We start from the raw sequence: 21,925 nt of genomic DNA on the forward strand, positions 1-21,925 counted from the left end.
TTCCAATGCTCTTGTAGTAGATGGACTGTGTTGGTTTTTGATCTGCAAAAGAAAGAACAAACAATAATATGAGTATTTGTAAGAATAGCAGCAGAATGATAATGGAGCAGTCGGTCGAAATTTTGTCATTGGACTTAATGGGGGGTAAAGAAGATACACATCCATACCCTGCAAAGCGCCAACTATTGCTATGGTCACATTTTTCCTTTCGAGGTGAAAGAAGATTTAGTTTCACTTCAAATGGTTATATATGTGACGTCGAAGGACGGGGGGGATTATACAAGGAATGCATGAGCAATTCTTACCTATTATCAAAACATAAGAGACATTCCAGTTCACCGATTCCGTGGCTCCGTGCTATCCAAATGGTTATCTATAGAATAAGAGGGAAAAGTAAATTGTTAAAAATGTTTTGCATGCATTTTACTTCAATTTAATGATCAGATTCATTTTTAAATGTCGTAACAACTTGCGATGTAGAGTCTTGAATTAAGTCAAGTCTCCAAGATACCTTTGAACGAATATGCTTTTGCCCAGCAACATCATTTGCCCAGTCGAATTGAAGGTGGAAAAAGCATAATAAACTTTGCTGGGCGTGAAGACGATACGAGAATGTTCATAAAATTGTAAATAAATACAACACTCACCTTAGCAAAGCTAAGAAGTCCAGGTCCACAATAAGCAGTTTCCAGAGGTTGGATATTCTTCGCAACAGAATAACACGCCGACAAGACCTAAATGGAGACAAAAGAAAGTTCCCCTTTCCCGAAAGTGCGTCACCGAGATCCGTCATCGTTACAAGGTACACAGCAATAAAAGCAACAATAAAAAAACAAAGCCTGCTAGATTTTGGATTTCCTGTTTCATTTTTATTGACACCTTCTTTTCTGCAAAGGTGATAGATGTGTGTTGGAGTAAGCACAAACACACAGCGTAATACACTTTTCCAGAAAAAAAATCCCATTTCTCTTCAAAGATGGTAATGAGAACGGGTTTCAGGATGTTTTCGTAACCCTTCTTCTTCATGTTTCTTCCCCCCGCGGTCTGGTTGGTTTGTTTCAGGGAGAGAGACTATCGTTCTTTTTCGCCGTAGATCACATTAACGGGGAGATAAAAAGAACGAAAACCATCCACATACACACGCCCTTCCAAAAAAAAAGGGACCACCACCGACAAGCAACGGTTTTCCCTCTCCTCCTAACAAAAAGTGATGAGACGTGACATGGGGCAGCTTATCGGTTAGACTTGGCCACACGCTCCAGCTCATCCTTCTTCTTGATGGCGTACGAGTTCGACGAACCCTGGAGGTGTGCGTGTCGTCAAAGCGATATCAAAGCAAGCATGGAGTCGGCACAAGGGAACAGAAAATGGCGGCAACAAAGCCCATTTTACAAGACGGATCAGTAACGACGCAAAAGGGGGAAAATAAGGAATTCGTAACAATTGAGCAATATTAATAACGAGTTTCGAGGACGCATGAAATTTTACGGTCAATACATACCTTCGCGGCGTTGATCAGCTCATCGGCCAAACATTCGGCAACCGTCTTGATGTTACGGAATGCAGCCTCACGAGCACCGGTGCACAGCAGCCAGATAGCCTGTGGAAACGAGAAAGAGGACACACATTAACAATCGTGAAGCGAAATGGGAACGAAATTAACAATCTAATACACGTGGACAATATGTAACAGATCACTCGGCACACCTTGAGCCGATGTCGTTTTGCAACGCGCCAGCTCAACGAATTCTGAACCGAGCGGACCATGCCGCCTGCAAATTAGGGCACACTTTCCGACGCTATTGGAATTGAAAGAAGACGTGGGGGAAATCGAGTCTACCCAATATGCCTTAGCATCGGTCGATCATTTTGTTTACTGCGCTAAAACTCTGGCGCGCACACAACCTACCTGATTCACACGACGCAGAGGAGACACATCGACGGCCTGACGACGGACGGTACCGGCACGGCCGATACGGGTGGAGTCTTCACGCGGACCCGAGTTGATGATGGCGTGGACCACAATCTGCAGCGGGTTCTCGCCGGTCAGTAGATGCATGATCTCGAACGCGTGGCGCACGATGCGCACCGCCTTCAGCTTCTTGCCGTTGTTGCGGCCCTTCATCATCAGCGAGTTGGTGAGACGCTCGACGATCGGGCACTGGGCCTTGCGGAAACGCTTGGCAGCATAGCGACCGGCCGAGTGGGGAAGGTATTTGGCGTGCTTCTCCTTCACGGCGATATAATCCTGGGGAAAAGAAAGCGAAAATACAATGAGTTTTAATTTTACATATGCTCGAGAAATGCTTTCCCCGACATGGGAGACATGTGAAACACGTGGTTACACGACGCCGCCACACTCACCGAAACGGAAATGTCGGAAATATCGATATCATCACTGCTCCATCGGCCGAACAGCTTGATCTCGGGAAGCTCGGCAGTCTGGACTACGGGTGCCTCTTCGTAGACCTGCGCTGCCTGATCATCCTGGACGACATCGTCCATCTCCTGCGGTGCCGCCGCCTCCTCATCGAAGTTTTCAAATGCTTCGTCAGCCATGGTGCTATCGGATCAATATTCACGAAACACAACCAGAAAAGAAAACCACCGCGCGCGTACACACACAAACACAAGCTTGCGTTAGTTGCAGAAGATAACCCAACAAAAAAATGGACCTTCCGGTTGCTTTCACACAAACCACGCGGTTGCGCGTGTGAAAAAGCGGCGCGGCACGAATTCGTTCACAAAACGGTGGCAGCAAACGCGATCGAACATTCAACTGTGCAGGGGGGTAATGTGAACTTGTTCTTCTCACTTGATGACCGTTTTAAAGTTTAACAATCTCTTATGAATATTAAGGCACATCAAGAGACTTCTGCAAAACTAGAAGGCCGGTTTCGAGAGAACACCGACACGTGCGCTAGGATGGTCCAGGAGGAAATGAACGAGCTGTCGTACTGACAGTCTTCACCTACCCTCTCAGCACATCTCTGCCTACCACCATCACCAACCCCCTTCCCCTCACTCCACACCCTACCAACTTCGACGAGCCCAGGAGTGGTTGGTGGCTCAGCTCACGGTCGGCACTCTCGGTGGCACAAAATTATCACGAAATTTTACCATCAAATAGCCCGATCGGCACGCAACTTTCACAACGCCCTGCACGGCCAATGTTCACGCGTTCGGAAAAGGGGCACCGTGTCACGAATTCGTGCCGTTTTACCGGAGAAAATAGAAAAAGTTTCATCTTATTTACTTTCAACACGTCTGTTTTACAGTGGCGTTAGCCGGAAAGAGAGTTTGTCAGTTTGCTGTGGGCCGAGCAGCACTTTCATGTTGGTAGCAGCTCCATCTGACAGCTGGCAGGAAGACATCCCGCAGGTCGACATGACGTTCGCCCGAATGTCGCCTCAGTGGTCGATTTCGGTGCAATTTTCGATGAAAAAAAATCATTCTTTTATTTGTTTGCTATTAACTGGAGTTTGCTAGAATGATAAATTAATATTAGTGGTTAATTTTTCAATAATTAGATGAAAATCATTGCAAATGCCTTTATTTTGTCGATATATCGGTTCCGAAGGAGCAATATCTATGTCGACTATTTACCGAGATTTTGAATAAACCGGTAACTAATGTTTAAACCGATATTTTACGCCGGCTAGTTATTGAATATGTTTTGCTTCTTTTGGAGTTAGTTCCGTTTCCGACCAAGTTCCAATTCCCTTTCCAGATCTGGGTTTGCATTTTATTCCCCTTTTTTGTTCCTACTTTGCAAATCAGCAATGATCTCATTTTTTGTCCAGCACCACGTGCCCGTTTTACATTATCATCCGCGGATCATGTTTCGGTAATTTATTTGAGTTTTAATATACATTCCTGCTTCATGTTACGCAATATGCCTTCAATATAAGCTGTTTTCGTTACTCTATTCACTTTTACTTTATTCAAATTAATTCAATTATTATTGTGGATCACATTTCTTCTGCCGGTACATGTGCGCACTGCGCACAAGAGCATCGTCCTGTATCTATAATCCACCACCACACATTTCGGACAGTACTGTAAAAACTCCTAAACATACATCTGATAACAGGTAGGTAAGCGGAGTAACTTTAACACATTTATTAAAAGCGAGACAAATATGATTCAGACCATAATTTACATAACTTGCAATCGAAATCGAACCCCTTCCTACTCGGGACTACCGAGCAGATCGAACGGATTTGCACTGCTAGAGCCTGCCGGCGGAGACATTGTACTGTTTGGATCTTCATCCTCCTCATTATCGCCGTCATTGCTCGCTCCAGCCATGTCTTCCGTATCCGTGTCCGAAAAGCAATCGTCCTCATCGTCGTTACCATCGTTCTCGACGATCGCTTGGATTTCCTTCACCCGTGCCAGCCCCGGATCGGTGGCCAGCTTCTCCTTCTCCAGGTGATACCCGATCGGTTTCAGCGAGAGCGTGATTTTACCGTCCAGCGCCATGCGCAGAATACTGTTGGCCGCTCGGTACGTGTCCGGCCGGGCAGCTTTGGCCGTCAGAAAGCCTCGCTTGATCGCCCAAGCGTCACAAATATCGATCGCGGACCATTCATCGTTATCGCTTTCCGGATGCTTCAGGGACAGCAGCCGCACCAGATCGAGCCGCTCGGCCAAAAACCGAATCGAGGCGTACGGTTCGCGCAGCTGCGCGATCGGATAGCTTCCCATCAGCACCTGCAGCCGACGTGGTGTTGAGGATGGAAACACCAACCCAGGACAGTCGCACAACCGTACCGTGTTGGTGAGGAAGATCGTCTGGAAGTGTTTCGTGTGGCCCGGCGTACGACTCACGCTGACCACCTTCCGGCCCATGACGGCATTCAGCAGGGACGATTTGCCAACGTTCGGGTAGCCGACGCACCCGATCGTAAGCACGCCGTTCTTAAACTTGACGTGCTCTTCGAACGCGAAATCTTTCTCCTCCTCGTGCGTTCGCTCCGAAACGAGTTTCTCGTCCTCGTCCCCGTCCACCTCCATCGGTGCGTTGCGTTCTTCGAGAATCTTTTGCTCCCACGAGCCCAGATCCACCTCATCGCCGACGTACTTGTGGCAGATGTCGTAGATCTGCTGCGCTCCTTCCGCCGCCATGCGCATGCGGCCACGGCGGCGACGAATTTTCAGGCCGTACTTGCTTTCCTGCTTACCGCGCAGATTGTACGAAGGGTAGGACGTGAACAGCACCACATGGATTTGCGGATACTTCTGCTCGAAGTATCGTTTCCAGGCCAGTACCGCTTCCGCTTCCACCAGGTCGATCTTGTTGATGACTAGCATCATTCCCTTGCCGAGCTCCTCCGTCACGTACTTGTAAAGCGAAGGTGGAAACATGAGCGTCTGTTACGGGAGAGAAAACCATTGATTATTTAAAGAGCCTTTCCTTCGCGATGGTGAAGTACGGGAGCAGGAAAATATCACACGTACAGGGAAACGAGCATCCACAATGATTAAAACTATGTCCGACAACTCTAGCACACGCCACAACTGTCTCCAGGTTTCTAAATTCAACTCACAGAAGCTCAGCGATTTCATGTCGTCGTAATGATCCTTCTCCAGCTTTGTGACGTACTTCTGCAAAAGGGAAGGGAAAACCATGAAAACCCACGAACCAGCCACCCACAAACGCCAAACGTACAAAGAAGTACCGATTCTCGTTGCCATCCAGCTGCTCCTTCGACATCTCGTACGTCCACTTGGGCCGCGTGGGGAAATCGTACTGCTGGAAGTAGTTGTCCCCCAGCTCCATCTCCTGCTCGCTGCGATACACCAGCCCCTTCCGGGCTTCCTCCTTCATCTCCCGCAGTTCCTTCGCCGTTTCCCGGTGGAACTGCAGCACGTATCGGTTCGTTTTGCTGCGCGGATCCTTCAACGGTTGCAGGTTGATCTTTTCAATGTTCTGCCCGAACGTTCTCGGCATATCGCTATCCTCGCTGATGTCGCTCGACTCCTCATCCTTCAGGTTTCGTATTAAGTTGTGCGATGTGCTACCTGTGTGGTGGAAGATGAAGAAGCAATCACGGCACGGCTTGCCGAAACAATTCTAGAAACTTCCTCGAAAGGATAGCATCCGGAACAAACTTACTTTTCGCCTGTTTTTTCGCTAGCAGCTGTTGCTTTTTCTGTTTTCCACTGAAAGCTACCTTGCGCCTTCCTTGCGGCATGATGCACCAGAATGGGAAGAGAATCGAATTTCTTTAATAGCTTTTATTTTTCCTTGTATTTGCGCATCCGGTGTTTGCTGTACGGCGTTTTCTGCTTTGGCTTTGGAAAATTTGGAACCTGTCAAAACATGTTTGTTTACAACGTGCTTACACCACACTGGGCAACGCAAACAAAAAAGGGAAGTAAGTCCTGAAATCAAACCAAACTGCTGTGGTGTTCAGTTAAATGATATGATTTATTTTTTAAAGAGTTTTTCCTCACAGAAAATATATATTTCAATGCATTTTTATGTGAAGAATTTAAAATCAACCGTTACACCACACTGCTCAGCTGTCAAATAAAATGTCCGCTTTAGCTGTCAAAAGACGGACAGACAAAAACATAAACAACAACCCAGCGCGGACTCCAAAATTGCTGCGCATTTTTTCCGAAACCAATTCTACACACTTCCTGCAACGATGGATTAAAGCGAAACATCTCAATCCAGAACAACGCATAAAAAGAATGTCCTCATACACCGAGTCGAGAGTGGGCGGCAGTTTGGGCGGATTGATCGGCGTCGGCGGAGCGGGAGCGGTCGGCAGCGAGCCACTATGCCTGCAGCGCAAAAGTTCCTGGGTGCGGGAGTACCGCGACCTGCAAGCCAACGTCATGTCCGTCGACTGGACCGGCTCGTGGATACTGTTGGCCGGCCGGCGGCTGCTCGCCCTGCAGTCACTGCGCGACTACGAATCGACGGACGCGAGCAACCCGCGGATGGACGACCATCACCATCCGGCGGTCGATTGCGGGCTGCGCAAATTTCAGCGCCACTCCAAGTACGAGGTGACCGCGGCCGAATGGGCCATCTGCCAGCACAGCCAGGAGTACTGCGCGATCGCCACCTGCCAGCAGATCGAGGTCGTCACGTGGCGGTCCGGTGAGCCGACCCTGCAGCACTCGCTTCGAGCGCACACCCGAATGATAACGGACATCGACTGGCACTCGAAGGTGCCGCACCTTCTCGCCAGTTGCTCGATCGACACGTTCACGCATCTGTGGGATCTGCGCGATCCCCGGAAGCCGGTACTGTCGCTGAGTGCCGTCTGTATGTCCGGTGCCAGTCAGGTGGGCTTTAATCGGGTCTCGGGGAACCTGGTCGCCACGGCGCACGATGGCGACCTGCGCATCTGGGACCAGCGCAAAGGTTCGTGTCCGATACAGTACATTACCGCGCACCTGTCGCGCATCCACGGTATCAACTGGAGCCACGATCACGAGACGAGCCTGTCCACCGCTAGCCAGGACGGTACGGTGAAGTACTTCGACATCAACAACCCGCGGCGGGCGGAGAAAATCATCACGACGTCCTGTCCAGTGTGGCGGGCCCGGTACACCCCGTTCGCGGACGGGCTGGTTACGACCAGCGTGCCGCAGCAGGGTCGCGGCGAGAACAGTCTCCTGATGTGGAACAACTCCAAGCAGGACGCGCCCATTTGCGCGTTGGTCGGGCACACGGACGTGGTGCTGGACTTTGCCTGGGGCCGGAAGGACATACACGATCCCGAGCTGATCACGTGGTCGCGCGACCAGACGATCCGGATCTGGCGCATCGACGAGGAGGTGCGCAAGCTGTGCGAGCGCTTCCCGCCCGACGATGACGATGGGTTTATGATCGAGGAAACGAATGGTGGCGCCGGCGGCAGCAGCGTGGTGCCAAGTGGCGCTGTCGGGGGTGGAAAATTCGCGGCGACCGTCTGCCCGAAGAGCCCGATGCGCGAGAAGCAACCGTCGGTATCGCTGCAGCACGAGTTTTCGCTGCTGAATCCCAACATTCCGCACATCGACATTGAGGTGCTGGATCCGATCAAGCGCACCGCCACGGTCCGAATCTCCGTCAACGGGTACGTGATCATGCTGCAGGTCAACTTCCCTGCGCTCTACCCGAACAATGGCACCGTGCCAGAGTTTCACTACTGCCAGGGCACGTCGCTGGACGATTCGCTTTCGCTGACGCTGATGAAGGTGTTGCGCATGACCGCTAGCCAGCGGGTGAAGAAGGGCCGCACGTGCCTCGAGCAGTGTTTGCGGGCGCTGGTGGACCAGCTGAAAAAGTCCTCCACCAGCAATGGAGACCGGCATCTGCGGCTGCAGTCACCGCGGCTAGAGGGTGCGCTCAGCAGCGCCCTGCACGATGCCTGCGTGCCCTTTCCCAAGACGTCCGGGGTGCGGTTCAGCCAGGTGGGCATACTCGTGACCTTCTCACGGCCGCTCAACACCAAGCGCATTAGCTTGAAGCAGCAAAACACCACCCCAAGGGCTCTGTCCGCATTGAGCGGTGGCTATCTCGGGAACGTGATGGGCTCGCAGCCGATTCTGTACGCCCATCGCGATCCGAGCACGTCCTCCTTTTACCTACCGGACAGGGTAAGTGTACAAATTGTCTTAAATAGCGGGTTTGTTGCAATTAAAACTCTCTTCCCCTCCACACCACAAGAAATCATCACGCCATCGAGGATCGTCGGTCAAGATCAACGTATCGCCCGTGCACGTGTACGACGTGTCGAAGATACTGTACGTTAGCCGCGAGCTGGCAGAGAACTACATCATCAGCACGACGAACGTGGCCGAAATGTGTCGCCACAATCGGGCGGCGGCAGAAAGGTACGGCCGACCCGATCTGGTACAGTGCTGGTCGCTGGCGGAGATGATCGCCCAGCCGAGCACGGATTTCGAAACGGACGACGATATGCTGTGCGCCCAGAATCCGTTCGCCAAGAGTCTGCTCGAGTCGCTGTGAGTAGTAATTGATTCTTCTAGTGTGTTTCATTTTGAGGTACGTTTTAATGAGACTGTTCTCCTTATTTTAGGATTCATCACTTTGCACGCATCCACGACGTGCAGACGGCCGCCATGCTGTGCTGTGCGTTCGGGCGACACTGTCCCTCGGCGCTCGAGCTCTCCATGAGCTCCAGCTCGAGCAGTAAATCTATTAACCAAAGTGTAAGTTAATCATTTTGCTGATCTATTTTAAACGTCATCAATCGCGTCTATCGTGCTCGAAAGCAAATGCAACAAGAAACGCGGTGCATTTTAGTGAAACGGTTCCGATTGAACCTTCTTTAAGTAACTCTTTCAAAGCCCCTTCAATTAGAATAGGCGCATGAATTCTCGGGTGCCTTGGATAGTTGGTTTGATAACGCTCATACCCTCTAATACATGGTCCATTTCGGCATAGTACTTCCTTTCCAACCGGGGAACTGCCTGGATGAATCATAGTCTTCCTTGTTTATTTCATAATTTGCATGGTTCCATGGTTCTTCCTAAAAGACAAAATTAAGATTTCATGCAATGTTTGACTAACTTTTAAACATTCCCGTTCGATAGGACAGATGTATAAAATGAATCATTCTATAGTTTTACCATTTAAATATTATTTTAACTAATGAATTCATTTGAACGGAACGTAGCATCAAATGAACATCCTTCCTCATTTAATCCTTCATTCATTTCTTGTTCCTTGTTTACCGAAAGAGTCCTCTCGAATTATCCTTTCCCTAGTATAAATAACCCAAGGGTTTGTGGTAGTAGGATGATTCCCTGTGTAATCCTCCCCTCCCCCTCCAAACGCCGACAATCCTACACGTACGCGGTAGTTTGTTTTCTTTTTCCGTTAGCTTTTTAATTCCGTTTCTTTCCTTCAACCCTTCATTATAGCACTTACTTAGCGGTCATCGAAAAATTAAGGTAAATCAGGTGTATATAATACCAATTCTCGCCCGGCCAATGTGTGATTGTTATCCAAAACTGCAACAAAACAAAAAAGCAAACCAAATTTTACGCTATGCCCGCTGCTGCTCGTCTGTACTAAAACAAAAATATGATGAAATTATTGCTGCTAATGCCCCTAGCTCTTTCAGAAAAACGCTTCCCTCCTCGACAGAACGTCCTCTCGCTGTGTTCGTCTCGTTTGTGTGCGACACATCCCACCAACAGGTGGAAGCGCAAAGCATGCTACGATTTCGTTTCGGGATGATGGATGGTACTTGTGCTGGTGCCCTTGGTCGGGTGCTCCTGTCTCACGCTTCGTTGTCCTTTGTAGCTGTTTTCCGTTGCTTCGTTGTGCTTTGTGTTAAAGTTTAACGTGTTCTTTCGCCATCCGTCGCGCCGCAGTATGCCTTTAGTGCCTGAATCCCACCCTCTCCCTCCAGGGCCGAAGGTGTGCGCTGCGGTGCAGAGTGTTTGTGCTTGTCCCCTGGTGATCATTGCCTCATCGGAATGCCGCTAACCACATTCAAAAATTGTACATTTCAACCCGGACTTTAGGAACAATCATCCCCCCTCTGTGAATGTGCTGGATACCGCCTTTCCCAAAGCTTTAGGTGTACGAACGGTTTCGAAGGAACGCTTCGCTTCGTCGTGTCCATCCGTGTAAATGTGTTTCTGTGTGTGCTGGAAATGCTTTCCCCCCCTCCGTTGTCTCTCTATGACCTTGGTTGTCATCACCTTTGTGTGTGTGTGTGTGTTCGCTTTTCCCGTTTAATATTGTTAATTGTTTAATAATATGTGTTTTTCCCTCCATTTTTTAATTCCCTCTCTTTCGTTGCTGGCCAAGCAGCCTAGTGGATCACCGTACCATACGATCCTGCCAGTGGATCCTTCCTCCCACCAGGGCTGGCTGTTGGCCCAGCAGCTCAAGCATCTGCGCAGCAACTCCTGGTCCGACTCGCTGGACGACATACGGCTCGGCCCTGGCGGTGGCGGCGGCGGCGGCGGCGGGACGTCCATCGGTTTCGTCGGAGACATCAATCGCAGCCTGCTGGGCGACAGCAATCGCTACCTGTACGACAACTTTAAGCGCAGCTACGCGGAAATGCTGTACCGGTGGGGTTTGCTGGTGCAGCGGGCCAAGGTGCTGAAGTATCTGTCCAGCTACGTCGATACGCCCCGGTGCGTCGAGTTCGTGACGGAGTGCCTGAACTGCTGCCGGGTCGGGGCGCCCGCCTGTGCGACCTGCAAGAAGCCGGTGCTGTACTGTAGCTTGTGCCGGCTGCCGGTACGCGGTGCGGCCAACGCCTGCCTGCACTGTGGGCACGGCGGACACACCGAGCATATGCGCATATGGTTCGAGCGGCACGATGTGTGCGCCACGGGATGCGGTTGTCCGTGTTTGAGCAAAAGCTCCAAGCTTTGTAATTTGTAGTGGTTAGGGATAGGGAGATTTGCCGAATTTGTTATCGAAATGTAGAGAGGGACAGAGATACATGAACTGTTGTTGATTGTAATAGAGAAAATTGTTATAACAATTTATAAAACCATGAAACATGAGGCCACCTTTTTTCTTACGATTGGGACGATTTTAACTGACAAAAACTAAAATAATGAATCTTTTGTATGGCTTTCTATAAATCCTTATATTTATTTGAGTTCGTAATGGCTATACTTACACCCCCTGACCCTCGTATTCCGTATCTTAATGTCTTTCGTAATCTTTTTCACATCCAATCATCCCTTGAGCCTGCTCATACTCTTCATCGCCTACTCTTAATTCCTATGTTGAGCCTCCTATGTAAATCTATCATCCCTATTCCCCCCCTCATGCCTAAAGATACACCTTCAACTGCTTCTCGATGTGCGTCCGGCACACCGGGCACACTGGATTGTAGTAGGCTATGTTGCGCGCACACGCTTTGCACACGCAAAGATGTCCGCAAGGCACAAACACGATGGTCCGATCGTCGTCTTCGCAGATGATGCACGAGCCAATCTTCGCACGCTGGGGCGTTGAACGACGTCTTGGTGGTGGTGGTGGTGGTGGTGGTGGTGGCAGTGCTGCTGGTGGTTCGTGACGATTATTACGCTCCGTGTGTTGGTTTTCTTGGGGAGTGCTAAGCTCGAGCATGTTTCGGTTCAGCGGTATCGACTGAATCAGACTACGAATCCTGTCGTAGCGCAACAGGTGCAAGGTCCCGTGTAGGTAGCGCCTCAAGAGCTCTCCAAGTGGTATCAAAATCCTTATGTACGCCGCTAGAGCGATTCGGGACAATTTGTCATTGAGCGTGGCCAGAGCACGCTGTGCCTTTGCACGTCCAACACGGTATGCGAAGCGGGCAGCTTTCAGAAGAAACTGCAGTACACACTTTGCCGGTCCGGGATTGAGGTAGATAAGTCCGAGAAGCATTAATCCCAGGGCCGATTCCAGCGGTACATCGTGGATAGTGTAGTGAACTAAATCGACCACCCCGTTGGCACAAAACGTGGCCGTATTTCGTGCTAGTTGAATAGTTTGCTGCGTCCCGTAGCTCAGCAACTCATCGAGCAGAACCAGCAGTTGGTACGGAGCGGTAAACAGCAACCAGACGGCTTCACCGATCAGCACGAGGCTGCGTTTGATGCACCATACCGTTTGCCATAGCAACGACCAGCATCTTATCAGCGCTTCTCGGAACACGCAGCAGACTGTCCACACGGCACTGCAAACCTTCACCAGATTGCTGATGAAGAAATCGGACGTTCCCCCGATGATGGTCTGCACGTCCTGGATGTGGTGATGGTTGTCTTCGTACACGATCCCGGCGAACACGGACACGTTCTGCACACACCACAGCACGGCCCATCCTATTTTGCTGAGCGTATCGTACAGTAAATAGCCCACGAAGGTGCTAACACGAATGATGTAGTACAGCAGCATGTAGCAGTGGTAGATGAAGTCGCCCAATGCGGCGAGCACCATCGTGCGGCAGTGTCGTTTTGGTGCCCGAGAGAAGTACGTTTGGAACTAAGTTCGCCCTGCTGTTGCGTCTATTATCACTACATGTTTGTTCTAGTTGGGTTGGAAAAGATTGGACTTGTTCTGGGAGCGGAATGGAGAACAGCGCAAACAATTCAAAATAAACGAAAAATGATAATTAGGTAGCGTTTGTTGTGATTGCTGCTGGACCGGCTGATAGTGTGCGGCGCTTTCGTCCATCGTCACTGACAGCTCGAAAAAAGGGAACTTCCCCATTAAATTGCAGGGGTCGTGTGCTACGGGAAAAAGGGAATTTGATTTAGGTTCCAATTTCTTGTGTGAACTTTCGCTTGGTATTGGGTTAGTTTTGCTTTAGAAAAGTAAATTTAGACTGTCCTATCAGCAAATATTTAAAAAGAGTCGATTGAAATTATACTACCGTGATTTGATAGATCAGGTACTATTATAAGATGCTTCATTCATCCGATAACCGATTCACAACACACATCACAGAACAATACTTCATTCAACTTTGTGGTAAATAGTAATATCGTGATTATTTATTGATGGGAATGAGAGAGAGAGAGAGAGAGAAGAGCGTAAAAAACCCCGACGAAAGAAATGCTTCTTATGCGTCCACACAGAAGAAATGATCCGTATCGACCGTGGTGTATATCATGCCTTCCTGTCCCATATGATCAATGATACTCCTGCAAAGAAAAGAGACGAAACGTTTAAACCCAACCACCGCAGAAGCTCTACATCCTACACTCATAGCACTTACTGCATCTCCGAGGGACTGATGTGGGAAAATTTGGCTTGCAGCTCCTTGCGGCTAATGCCGATGTCAGATACGTGGCTTTTGATCGCTTTGTACACAGCCAGCTGCTTCCCGTTCAGGCCCAGCGACGCACCGACCGAGTCCGATTCCATGAACCCACCGTTCGAGGTCGCATTGGCGTTCGTGTCGAACCCACCCTCCACCTTGCGCTTGCTGTTCTCCTCGCCCTTGTACCGGGCGTGCAGCACCTCCAGCAGATGGGTGGTCACCTCGTTCGGGGAGTTGATCTGGTCGATCTTGAAGATCATGATCGATTTCGAGCCGCCCTGATTGCGCACCGACCCAACCACGCGAGCGTACGACTGGGGCACGATGCTCGGCGTGCTGGTGACACCGTCGTCCTCTATCCACAGATGTGCATCAATTCGGCCTGCATTGGAAAGTGAAAACAATGCGTGAACGTCCCTTGGTTTGTCGGTGTTTCCCACCCGGCTGCCGGCAGCACCTTACATACCTGTGTGATCTTCCAGCTGGTAGGTGACTTTGGTGGAGGAGTAATCGACATTGCGGATGATTGCAACCAGCGTAATCATCGCATATTGGTGCCCGAACAGCGAAATGCCTCCGTCCGATGATTCCAGCACCTGCTCGATGACGAGCGGCAGGACGCCTTCCGCTTTGTTCTCGTTTCCCGCACCGCCGCCGCCCGCGGTCGCGTTAAATCCACCGGCACCAACTGGAAAAGGAAGCAAACGGGGAAGAGGTAAATAAACACAATTAACTAACGTATTTTTTTACAATTCACAGTTAATTTGGCTTACAGCTATCGTTCATTTTTGCGAGGAGAGATAACAACAACACAACACGGATTTACACGAATTGGCGCCCAAACACAAGGTCGGTGAGTAAACGGGTTGGTTCGAGCGGTGCGCGTTGACAGCGTGCAATGGGCTGTCAAGAAGGCGATGACAGTTTGGCACACAAGAAAGGAAAGGCAAATTGTCACGTTCAAAAATTTCGTTTTTTGTAACGTTTTAAGAAAAAGGGAAAATTTCGTTTTTTAACAAATTTGATAAAAGTTCAAAAATTATAAAATTTGCTAAAAATATATGAAACCTGAAACTGTTTAGATGAGCCGTTATAATCCTTTTCGCATCGTATGTCTTGTCGACCACATGATCAGTTGGAGAAAATATGTTCACTTGTTCTACATGTCGTCTCTTTGTACTATTTGATGCCTGGTATTAGCTTTTTGATGCAAAAAAAAACAAACAAAAAGAAAACGCGTCGATTATTTTGATGCAATTTTATTGCATACCTTCAGGCGTTTATAAAAGACGGTCAGAGGGAAGTAATTTAGCTACACTCTTCGCTTCTTTGTTAGCACTCCCGACTGACGATCGAATTTTCGCATCCCAAGGTCTGCATGTGCAACCGATGGTGGTTCATTCCGCGCATCAAAATTTATGCTCACCGAACATCTGCCCAGTCCAGCGTATGCGCGCGAAGGCAAAAGCAAACCGACACGACTGTAGCCGTGCTGTCTGGCAGTGCCTGCATCATGACGTTGGCATGTAATATCGGGAAAAATTATTTATAACGCTTCACGTTCATCCCACTAGGAAGCTGCAGGTGTACAGACGACAACGATGTAGTGTGCGGCAGAAAACAGGCCCGAGCAGATCCGACGTACAAAATCGAGTCAGCCAGGAACAGTGTCAGGAGGATATGTATTCCCAGCTCGGGTACATTAGAATGTCTCGTCATTAGCGTAATACATTTCGAGTGAGATTAATTTATGATGATCGGTCATTTGAAGGGGGCAAGGGAAGGAAAGGAAGCAACTCCAAGCCAGACAAAATCGGCACGATCCTCTCATACGATCATGATGCGATCGGTCCTCCGAATCCGTACCCCTTTGCATGCAAACCCCCCCCGTAACGTTCGATCGAGCAACGAGGTGGGAACATACGCATTACATGCATACATTGGACATACCTTGCCGACGGTGCCCCGTTGAGGGAGAGATAAACGCTAGCTTAAGCCAGTCAGGACGGCGATATTTATATGGGAACGAGCAGAAGGAATCTTCCGGGCTCTCGCCATAGCCGGTGCTCCACTTTGTGCGCAACCCTTTGCCGAGGAGGAGCAGGAGGAGGTTGATCAGTTTCTATTCCACGCTTTGGAAGCATTTAATCACGCTGCTATTAATTTTATCCCGATGCACTGTCACCTCCAATTGGACTGCATACGGGGAGGTGAGATTTACGGAGGGGAAACTGGTGTATAATAGTGCAGTTACACGGTGAAGATAATGATGTTTAAGCTTTTGACACAAAATCATTCCATTAGGCGGGGTGTGGTGTGTCGGGGACGGGGGGAGGGAGCATCATTAAGTAGTTTGCATTGGAGAAGAAGGGCAATAACATAATATTACCTTGTTAGTATTTGGGAATAAATCGGGAGAGATGCTACAGGCCGTTGCACGATCGCCTTTGATCGTGCACAATATTCCATAAAAAGAATACGCGCTTTTCTTTCTGCCCCAAATTACATTGACTACATGTACCACAATTATTCATGAGAAGCAGCGTGCGCATAATGTTGCAAATTTTCTTTTATTTATCTGGCCGCTTTATAGCACAGCGAAGGAACCCAATGGAACCGGGAGCGCAGGATGGATGAAGCACGCAAATTACTCACACGCTGACATGATCTCGGTGACACGCAACATCGGAACGGTTGGGTTGATAAATTGTTACGCGGCTACTAAACTGCAGCAGCCAGTGCACCTATCGGCAGCTCGTTTGATCTGGTGGTTTGATTTGCGTTTCCTTGCGGTGTGGTTCTATTTCTGTGCAAGTGTTTGTCGTGTATGGACTTAAGAAACGTGCATGGCATGATTTGTGGGAATTTTCACGACATAAGTAAGCACTAAGTATTGAAGAAAACGTTTCAGATGATGTTACTAATAAAATGGACTTGTCCTATTTCTCAACAGATGGCGCTTTTTTGATAATTTAAACAAAAACAGACCTCAGAAGTAGATCATCAATGAAAAATAATGAGTTTTGCAGTCTTTTGATGCGAAAAGAATATTCTCATTGCAGTGAGATCTTCAAAATCCACCCCTTTTTCTCTCTTCCACTAACATTTCTCACCCTTATCTTACATTATGCTTCTTTGTCGATCATACCAGCACGATCGCTCGAGATCCAAAGCCGATAATTCAATGCCTAATTGACTTGTTCTTTGACTTCACCCGTCCACTCCAAACTTCCAATGTGCTATTCTACCTTGCACAACCGTGTCACACACTCTGCCAAGCTGTGAACCAGCTTGGGAAGGCAGCTTGTCCTGCCCTTTTCCCCCCCTCCCTTTCCTTTACATTCTGCAGACAACCCGCTGAAGGCACCGCAGGCAAATTAAACGTCATCCCGCCCGTAAATGGATGTCAGGCGCGGTCAGGCGCAAATATACCATCGCCCGCACTTCAAGGTAACCGGAATGGTTCGAAACACACGGCACCGGGTAAATGGAGTTTTTAAGGGCTCGCGCAACTCCCTTGGACGTTAAATGGCCCGTTCCGCCCGTGAAATTCGTTCCGTTTGGCGTTTTGCGGAAGAACGCATGCTTTGCGTTCCTTGTATCTTTTTTCGTTCGTTCGCTCCATCCATCCCAGGGGGAGGTTGGGGGCCATCCCCGGGTGGGATGAAAAATGTGGAATCAATTAGCGTCCCTCAGCGTTGCAGCGTCTCTTTCTTTGGGCTGGTGTGTGTGTCGTCAACTCGACTCTTTAAACTTCTTGAGGCAAGTTGAATTGAAGCCGCCATTGAAGAATCGCAAGATAGAGAGAGAGAGCAAAATAAAAATAAGTGCCGCCATGGCGGGGTGTGCAAGGTTGTGCTTAATGTGCAGATTATTAGCCATATTTGGTGCTTTTAATCAATTGGAAGGTAGAGAGAACACGGGATAAAACTCCAGCCCGTCAGAAGGAGCGGGCTCGATGGGGAAGTGTTTTGGTGCGTTTGATTGTTTTAAACGTTCGTTCGTCATCTGCGGGCTCTTTTGTTTGTGCCTCAATAAGCGCTTGTCTTTAAATGCAATCAATATGACAGCGGTATACTACAAGAACTACTAAGCTGGTTGCAATGAAATCACAGTGGACATACTCCACGCATGTGTCGAGCAAATAAGGAACCGCTTATTAAAATGGTTTCATTGCACCTTGAGGAAAGAGCCTACAATTAACCACCGACCGAAGTTAAGAACTGCATTCCAATTCTTCCCCACAAACCAGTCGATCACAAGGCACCTCAGCATTATTACTCCACATCAACTCCACTTTCCACACTTTCGGAAGTAAGTGCCTGCTCAGCATGCATTTGGCAGTGCCCCACAAATCGATTAAAGCAGTAAACGGGCACGTAGAAACACACCAGTACCTGCGCCATCCCGAAACGGTAGTAAATAATCAAACAGCCAATTAACAATAACTTATCGATGGCGGATGCGATTGTGGTGCGCTGGACGGTCAACGCAGACGGCCGACGGGTGTGTGTGCGTGACGTGATGATTATTTTTCCCCGGCCACCCTGTGTGCGAGAAGTCCTGCAGAGGGCAGAGTGCATATAACCCCTGCTTGCAGAAGGAAACGGGGAAAATATTCAATTATGTTGCCCTATACTCACACACACACACACTCACGTACAATGCAAGGTCGACGAAAGGAAAGCATTGAAGTTTTATTTTATTTAATGCTACTTCAATGGCGAAATACATTGGCCAGCTTATTGTTGGCGAATTGGAGCGTAAAGTGCGGAAAGGAATAAACTGTATAGAAATTAATATAAATGTGCTTCTCGCACGAGTAGCTAAGCTTTATGAATGAATCGGTTTTATTGGATGTTATTAATAGAGAATCTTAATGATTCAATTTTGCAAAAAAAGAAGGAGCTTAGTAGTAGTGGTGTAGTAAACCGATTTGATTGTTTATTTTTGGGATTTCTTCAAGAGATGAGAAAATATGTGGTAGTTGACGACCTTCACACCTCAGACGAAAGATGGCTTCTTGGATTATTTTTATGAGGACTATTTATAAAAGATGATAATATGTACACACATCTCTGATCAGCTCTATATGGTCTTCGGCATGGATCAGAATGATATTTACGAATCTTTTATTGAAGTCAATAAGTAATTAAAATTCAACTTAGAAAGAGGGGATTCGAACTAAGATCGTCTTCGCAGCTGTCCTCCGTGCTATCGATTAAACAATGGGGCTTACGCTGTGATCGAGCGTTGCACACCCAATAAGAGCACAGTGTACCGCTGGTTGTAGTGTCAAAAGATCATACTATACGACCACTAACAAGATTCGTCGTCATCACACTTTGCCTTTCCCAAAACAAATACCAATTTTGTTCTGGTGAAATCAGCACTACCGTAGTAGAACACACTCACACACAAACCCAAAGCCCCTCTAAACCATGTCCTGTCCATCATTTCGCTCATCAAAAATGCATAAACAAAACCAGCAATCTCGTGTCTTCCCTTGCTCGCATTGTCGCGCACAGTTCATCACACCACCATGACAAAAAACTCCATCCAAACAACATCGATCTTGTTGCGCGCGCGCCGCGTTTTTGATGGAAGCAGCAGTAAGAAAGGTTGTCTGCGCCATAAATCAGTCTCACCGCGTTCGTCCGGCCCTGGTTCGGTGGATGAAACGGGGAGGAAAATTTGCAATCACTAATTGACACAATAAACTTTTAATGATAGCAATAGAGAGCGTCGAGGACTTCGTCCGTCCGCGTCCATCCGTCCGACACGATCGTTCCGTTTTAGTTCACGACTCACCTAGACACAAAACATTGAGGAGTGTTTTTCTGTTTTTTTTCTTCTGCCACTGCAAATACAAATGTGCCAACATAATGATGCACACATGCCACATTGAAGTGGCGCGGGGAGCTGTGCAAGATGCGGCGTAAGCGCGTGACATAATCACAACAAATCCGGGAAATGTGTACGCGCCGCGGTGCACCGCGGGAGTGAGTGTTTGGGTGTCTCAGTTTTAATGCTATATTTAGAACCCGCAGTGCAGCACGCAGATGGTGCAGTACTGCGGCATGGACACGTTGATTGGGGTTGTGTTTGGCTTATTAACTAATGCAGCTCAATGCAAAACACCGGACGGGTTGTAAGGAAATTTCTTCTTACTTCTGCTGCCGCTTTAACCGGTTGGGCAGGTGTGTAGTGCGGCCAATTGTGCATTGAAAAGTGCACATTGAAAAGCCTTTCCTCGCTCTATCAGAGCATTAGACCTCTTCTATTTGCTTCCCTTCGCTTGCGACTAGCCCATTTTATGCGATCGCGGTGGCCGGCCGCGCGCAAAGATGATCTATAGATGTGGCGATAAGCGGTGATCGCCCCAACTTTTACTTCCAGAGAACCAGCGAGCCAGCTCTGGGGAAGATGGGGGAAGAGGTAAGATTATCGGATCCGTTTGTGTGTATCGACACTGCGCCACGAATCGAACGGCCGGCGGCCGTTATGGGTGGAGATTCAAACCGTTGTCCGCGTTCTTCCCGTGTTCTGCCTTCCGGGCCAGGATCGAACGGGGACCGTTGCGCGCATGGGCTTTCATCGGCACAAGATTACAGAGTTGGTAGGCTTTCTTTGGCTCGGCACACTATCGGATGGATTCGATCTTAAGTAAATAAAAGGCGCTTATCGCTTCGGAAGAAGGAGGATAGCCAAGTGGATTGAGGAAACGATTCGCGGGCAAATTTGTAAATAGAGTTATAAAAATCAATGAACCGGAAAATGGATTGTTGATTTTGTTGCTGTAGGTGAGGTAGAAACAAAAATCTAGGGGCGTACGATAGCAAAGGAGCTTGGTTTTTGTTCGTGGGAGTAGAAAAGTGGAAAAGGTACCAAAAAAGGAGGAGAAAGAAGGAAATTGATGCTCCCCTAGCTGCAGTTGGTCGGCGACTAGGCGCAGCAATTGATTTAGAAAGCAATCTGGGACCTCGGGAGGATCGTGGGGGATCGTTTTGGGTAATGAAATTATGGTCCATTTGTCGCTAATAAACTGTTATTTTGTATCTTCGCCGTTTCTTTGGCCGAGGCAGGTGATCAGAGTGGAGGAAAAAAGATCCTCCTTAGGAGCTGCAAGCTCTCCCTTCCTGAAGACTAAATTCTCAATGTGAAATTTGATGGAATATGAAAAAAAAGTTAAAAAATGAAGATGTTATGAGAATGATACTGGACAATCGAACTCAACAATAGTTTTACTAATAGTTCCTAGGACACATGGTCGTCTTACAATAGCGCAACCTAATATTTGAGCATTTAATCTATTACTAGATATTTTAAACAAAGCTTTCATTATAATAATTTTAGGATTTAAAGAATAGTAGTTATGATTGCAGGAAAAGAAAGTCTTCTTTCTCAAAACACAAGGAAAAAAAAACAAAGAAAAGATTGCCCCTTGAATACAAACTCCAGGCGAACCAGGGACGATGACGATTCGTTTCGGTATCATCCTAACCTTTTCCACTACCAAGACCAAGACTAGGCTGGAAGCGAGCGAAATTTGCAAAACGATTCGATTAACTATCTAACCGTGGTCCCCTTTCGAGCCGAACGAGTCCGGGATGGCAGGCACTGCAAACAGCCAGCAAAAGGGCTGGCCAAGAACGGGAATGGGCGTCCTTTTGGATGCTCCGTTTGCTCGAGATGCAAAACGCCTCCCTCCCCCAGGTTTTCCCACATCACTGGGCACGATTTTGTACCATTGCCGCAGAGTCGCGCGTTCAACGCGCGTTCGCAAAACTTTAACGCCTTTCTTTTCGCCGCTAGACGACCCACCTTCGGGGGTTTGAGATTTGTAAAAACGATTTGTTTGTTTTACGTCGAGATTTTGTGCGTGTGTGTAGAGGAGGAGGTGTAAGAAGCTCCCCTCTTTCAAGCACATACACTCATCATTATACAACAGGAGCGATAGCTGGGGCGGAGGTTTACATGCGTTTTGCGTAAACCGATCGAGACGATCGAGGAACAACGGCTGACGATCGGGTGGTCCCGCTAAGCAGCAGCACGCATCGAAGTGCACCGAAGTGCATCGGATTCCCACCGTGCTGGAGCTGGGCACGATTAGAGTAGTAAAATTGGGTGTCTCCTCCCTCCCCCACCCCGCTTTCCAGCGATGTTGGCACAAGAGGGAGGAGCTC

At 48.4% G+C, this 21,925-nt stretch overlaps 4 protein-coding genes across 5 annotated transcripts; 1 reads left to right on the forward strand and 3 right to left on the reverse strand.

Moving 5' to 3' along the window:
- Nucleotides 1-843: 843 nt before the first annotated feature.
- On the reverse strand, nucleotides 844-3,365 carry LOC120956992 (40S ribosomal protein S5). The gene is made up of 5 exons (XM_040378885.2): nucleotides 3,257-3,365; nucleotides 2,365-2,563; nucleotides 1,910-2,248; nucleotides 1,502-1,600; nucleotides 844-1,301 (listed from the first exon to the last, which is right to left on the reverse strand). The coding sequence occupies exons 2-5, from the start codon at nucleotides 2,557-2,559 to the stop codon at nucleotides 1,233-1,235; spliced, it is 702 nt and encodes a 233-aa protein (XP_040234819.2). The 5' UTR covers nucleotides 2,560-2,563; nucleotides 3,257-3,365; the 3' UTR covers nucleotides 844-1,232.
- A 733-nt stretch (nucleotides 3,366-4,098) lies between these two features.
- LOC120958256 (guanine nucleotide-binding protein-like 1) lies at nucleotides 4,099-6,323 on the reverse strand. The gene is made up of 4 exons (XM_040380919.2): nucleotides 6,122-6,323; nucleotides 5,675-6,027; nucleotides 5,464-5,610; nucleotides 4,099-5,376 (listed from the first exon to the last, which is right to left on the reverse strand). Exons 1-4 carry the CDS (start codon nucleotides 6,198-6,200, stop codon nucleotides 4,192-4,194), a joined length of 1,764 nt encoding a protein of 587 aa, XP_040236853.2. The 5' UTR covers nucleotides 6,201-6,323; the 3' UTR covers nucleotides 4,099-4,191.
- Nucleotides 6,324-6,553: 230 nt separating this feature from the next.
- LOC120956903 (GATOR complex protein Wdr59) lies at nucleotides 6,554-11,503 on the forward strand. 2 transcript variants are annotated; one of them, XM_040378712.2, is made up of 5 exons: nucleotides 6,554-8,607; nucleotides 8,678-8,976; nucleotides 9,051-9,183; nucleotides 9,898-9,927; nucleotides 10,799-11,503. In XM_040378712.2, the coding sequence occupies exons 1-5, from the start codon at nucleotides 6,706-6,708 to the stop codon at nucleotides 11,381-11,383; spliced, it is 2,949 nt and encodes a 982-aa protein (XP_040234646.2). In that variant the 5' UTR covers nucleotides 6,554-6,705; the 3' UTR covers nucleotides 11,384-11,503. The 2 variants fall into 2 exon arrangements, with proteins under 2 accessions (XP_040234646.2, XP_040234647.2); XM_040378713.2 differs by lacking the exon at nucleotides 9,898-9,927.
- A 1,924-nt stretch (nucleotides 11,504-13,427) lies between these two features.
- Nucleotides 13,428-14,610, reverse strand: LOC120959059 (replication protein A 32 kDa subunit). Its single transcript, XM_040382204.2, has 4 exons — nucleotides 14,513-14,610; nucleotides 14,206-14,427; nucleotides 13,695-14,121; nucleotides 13,428-13,620 (listed from the first exon to the last, which is right to left on the reverse strand). Exons 1-4 carry the CDS (start codon nucleotides 14,523-14,525, stop codon nucleotides 13,539-13,541), a joined length of 744 nt encoding a protein of 247 aa, XP_040238138.1. The 5' UTR covers nucleotides 14,526-14,610; the 3' UTR covers nucleotides 13,428-13,538.
- Nucleotides 14,611-21,925: the final 7,315 nt, after the last annotated feature.

This window comes from Anopheles coluzzii, chromosome 3 (genome assembly GCF_943734685.1).
Source record: "Anopheles coluzzii chromosome 3, AcolN3, whole genome shotgun sequence".
Lineage (NCBI taxonomy): Eukaryota > Metazoa > Arthropoda > Insecta > Diptera > Culicidae > Anopheles > Anopheles coluzzii.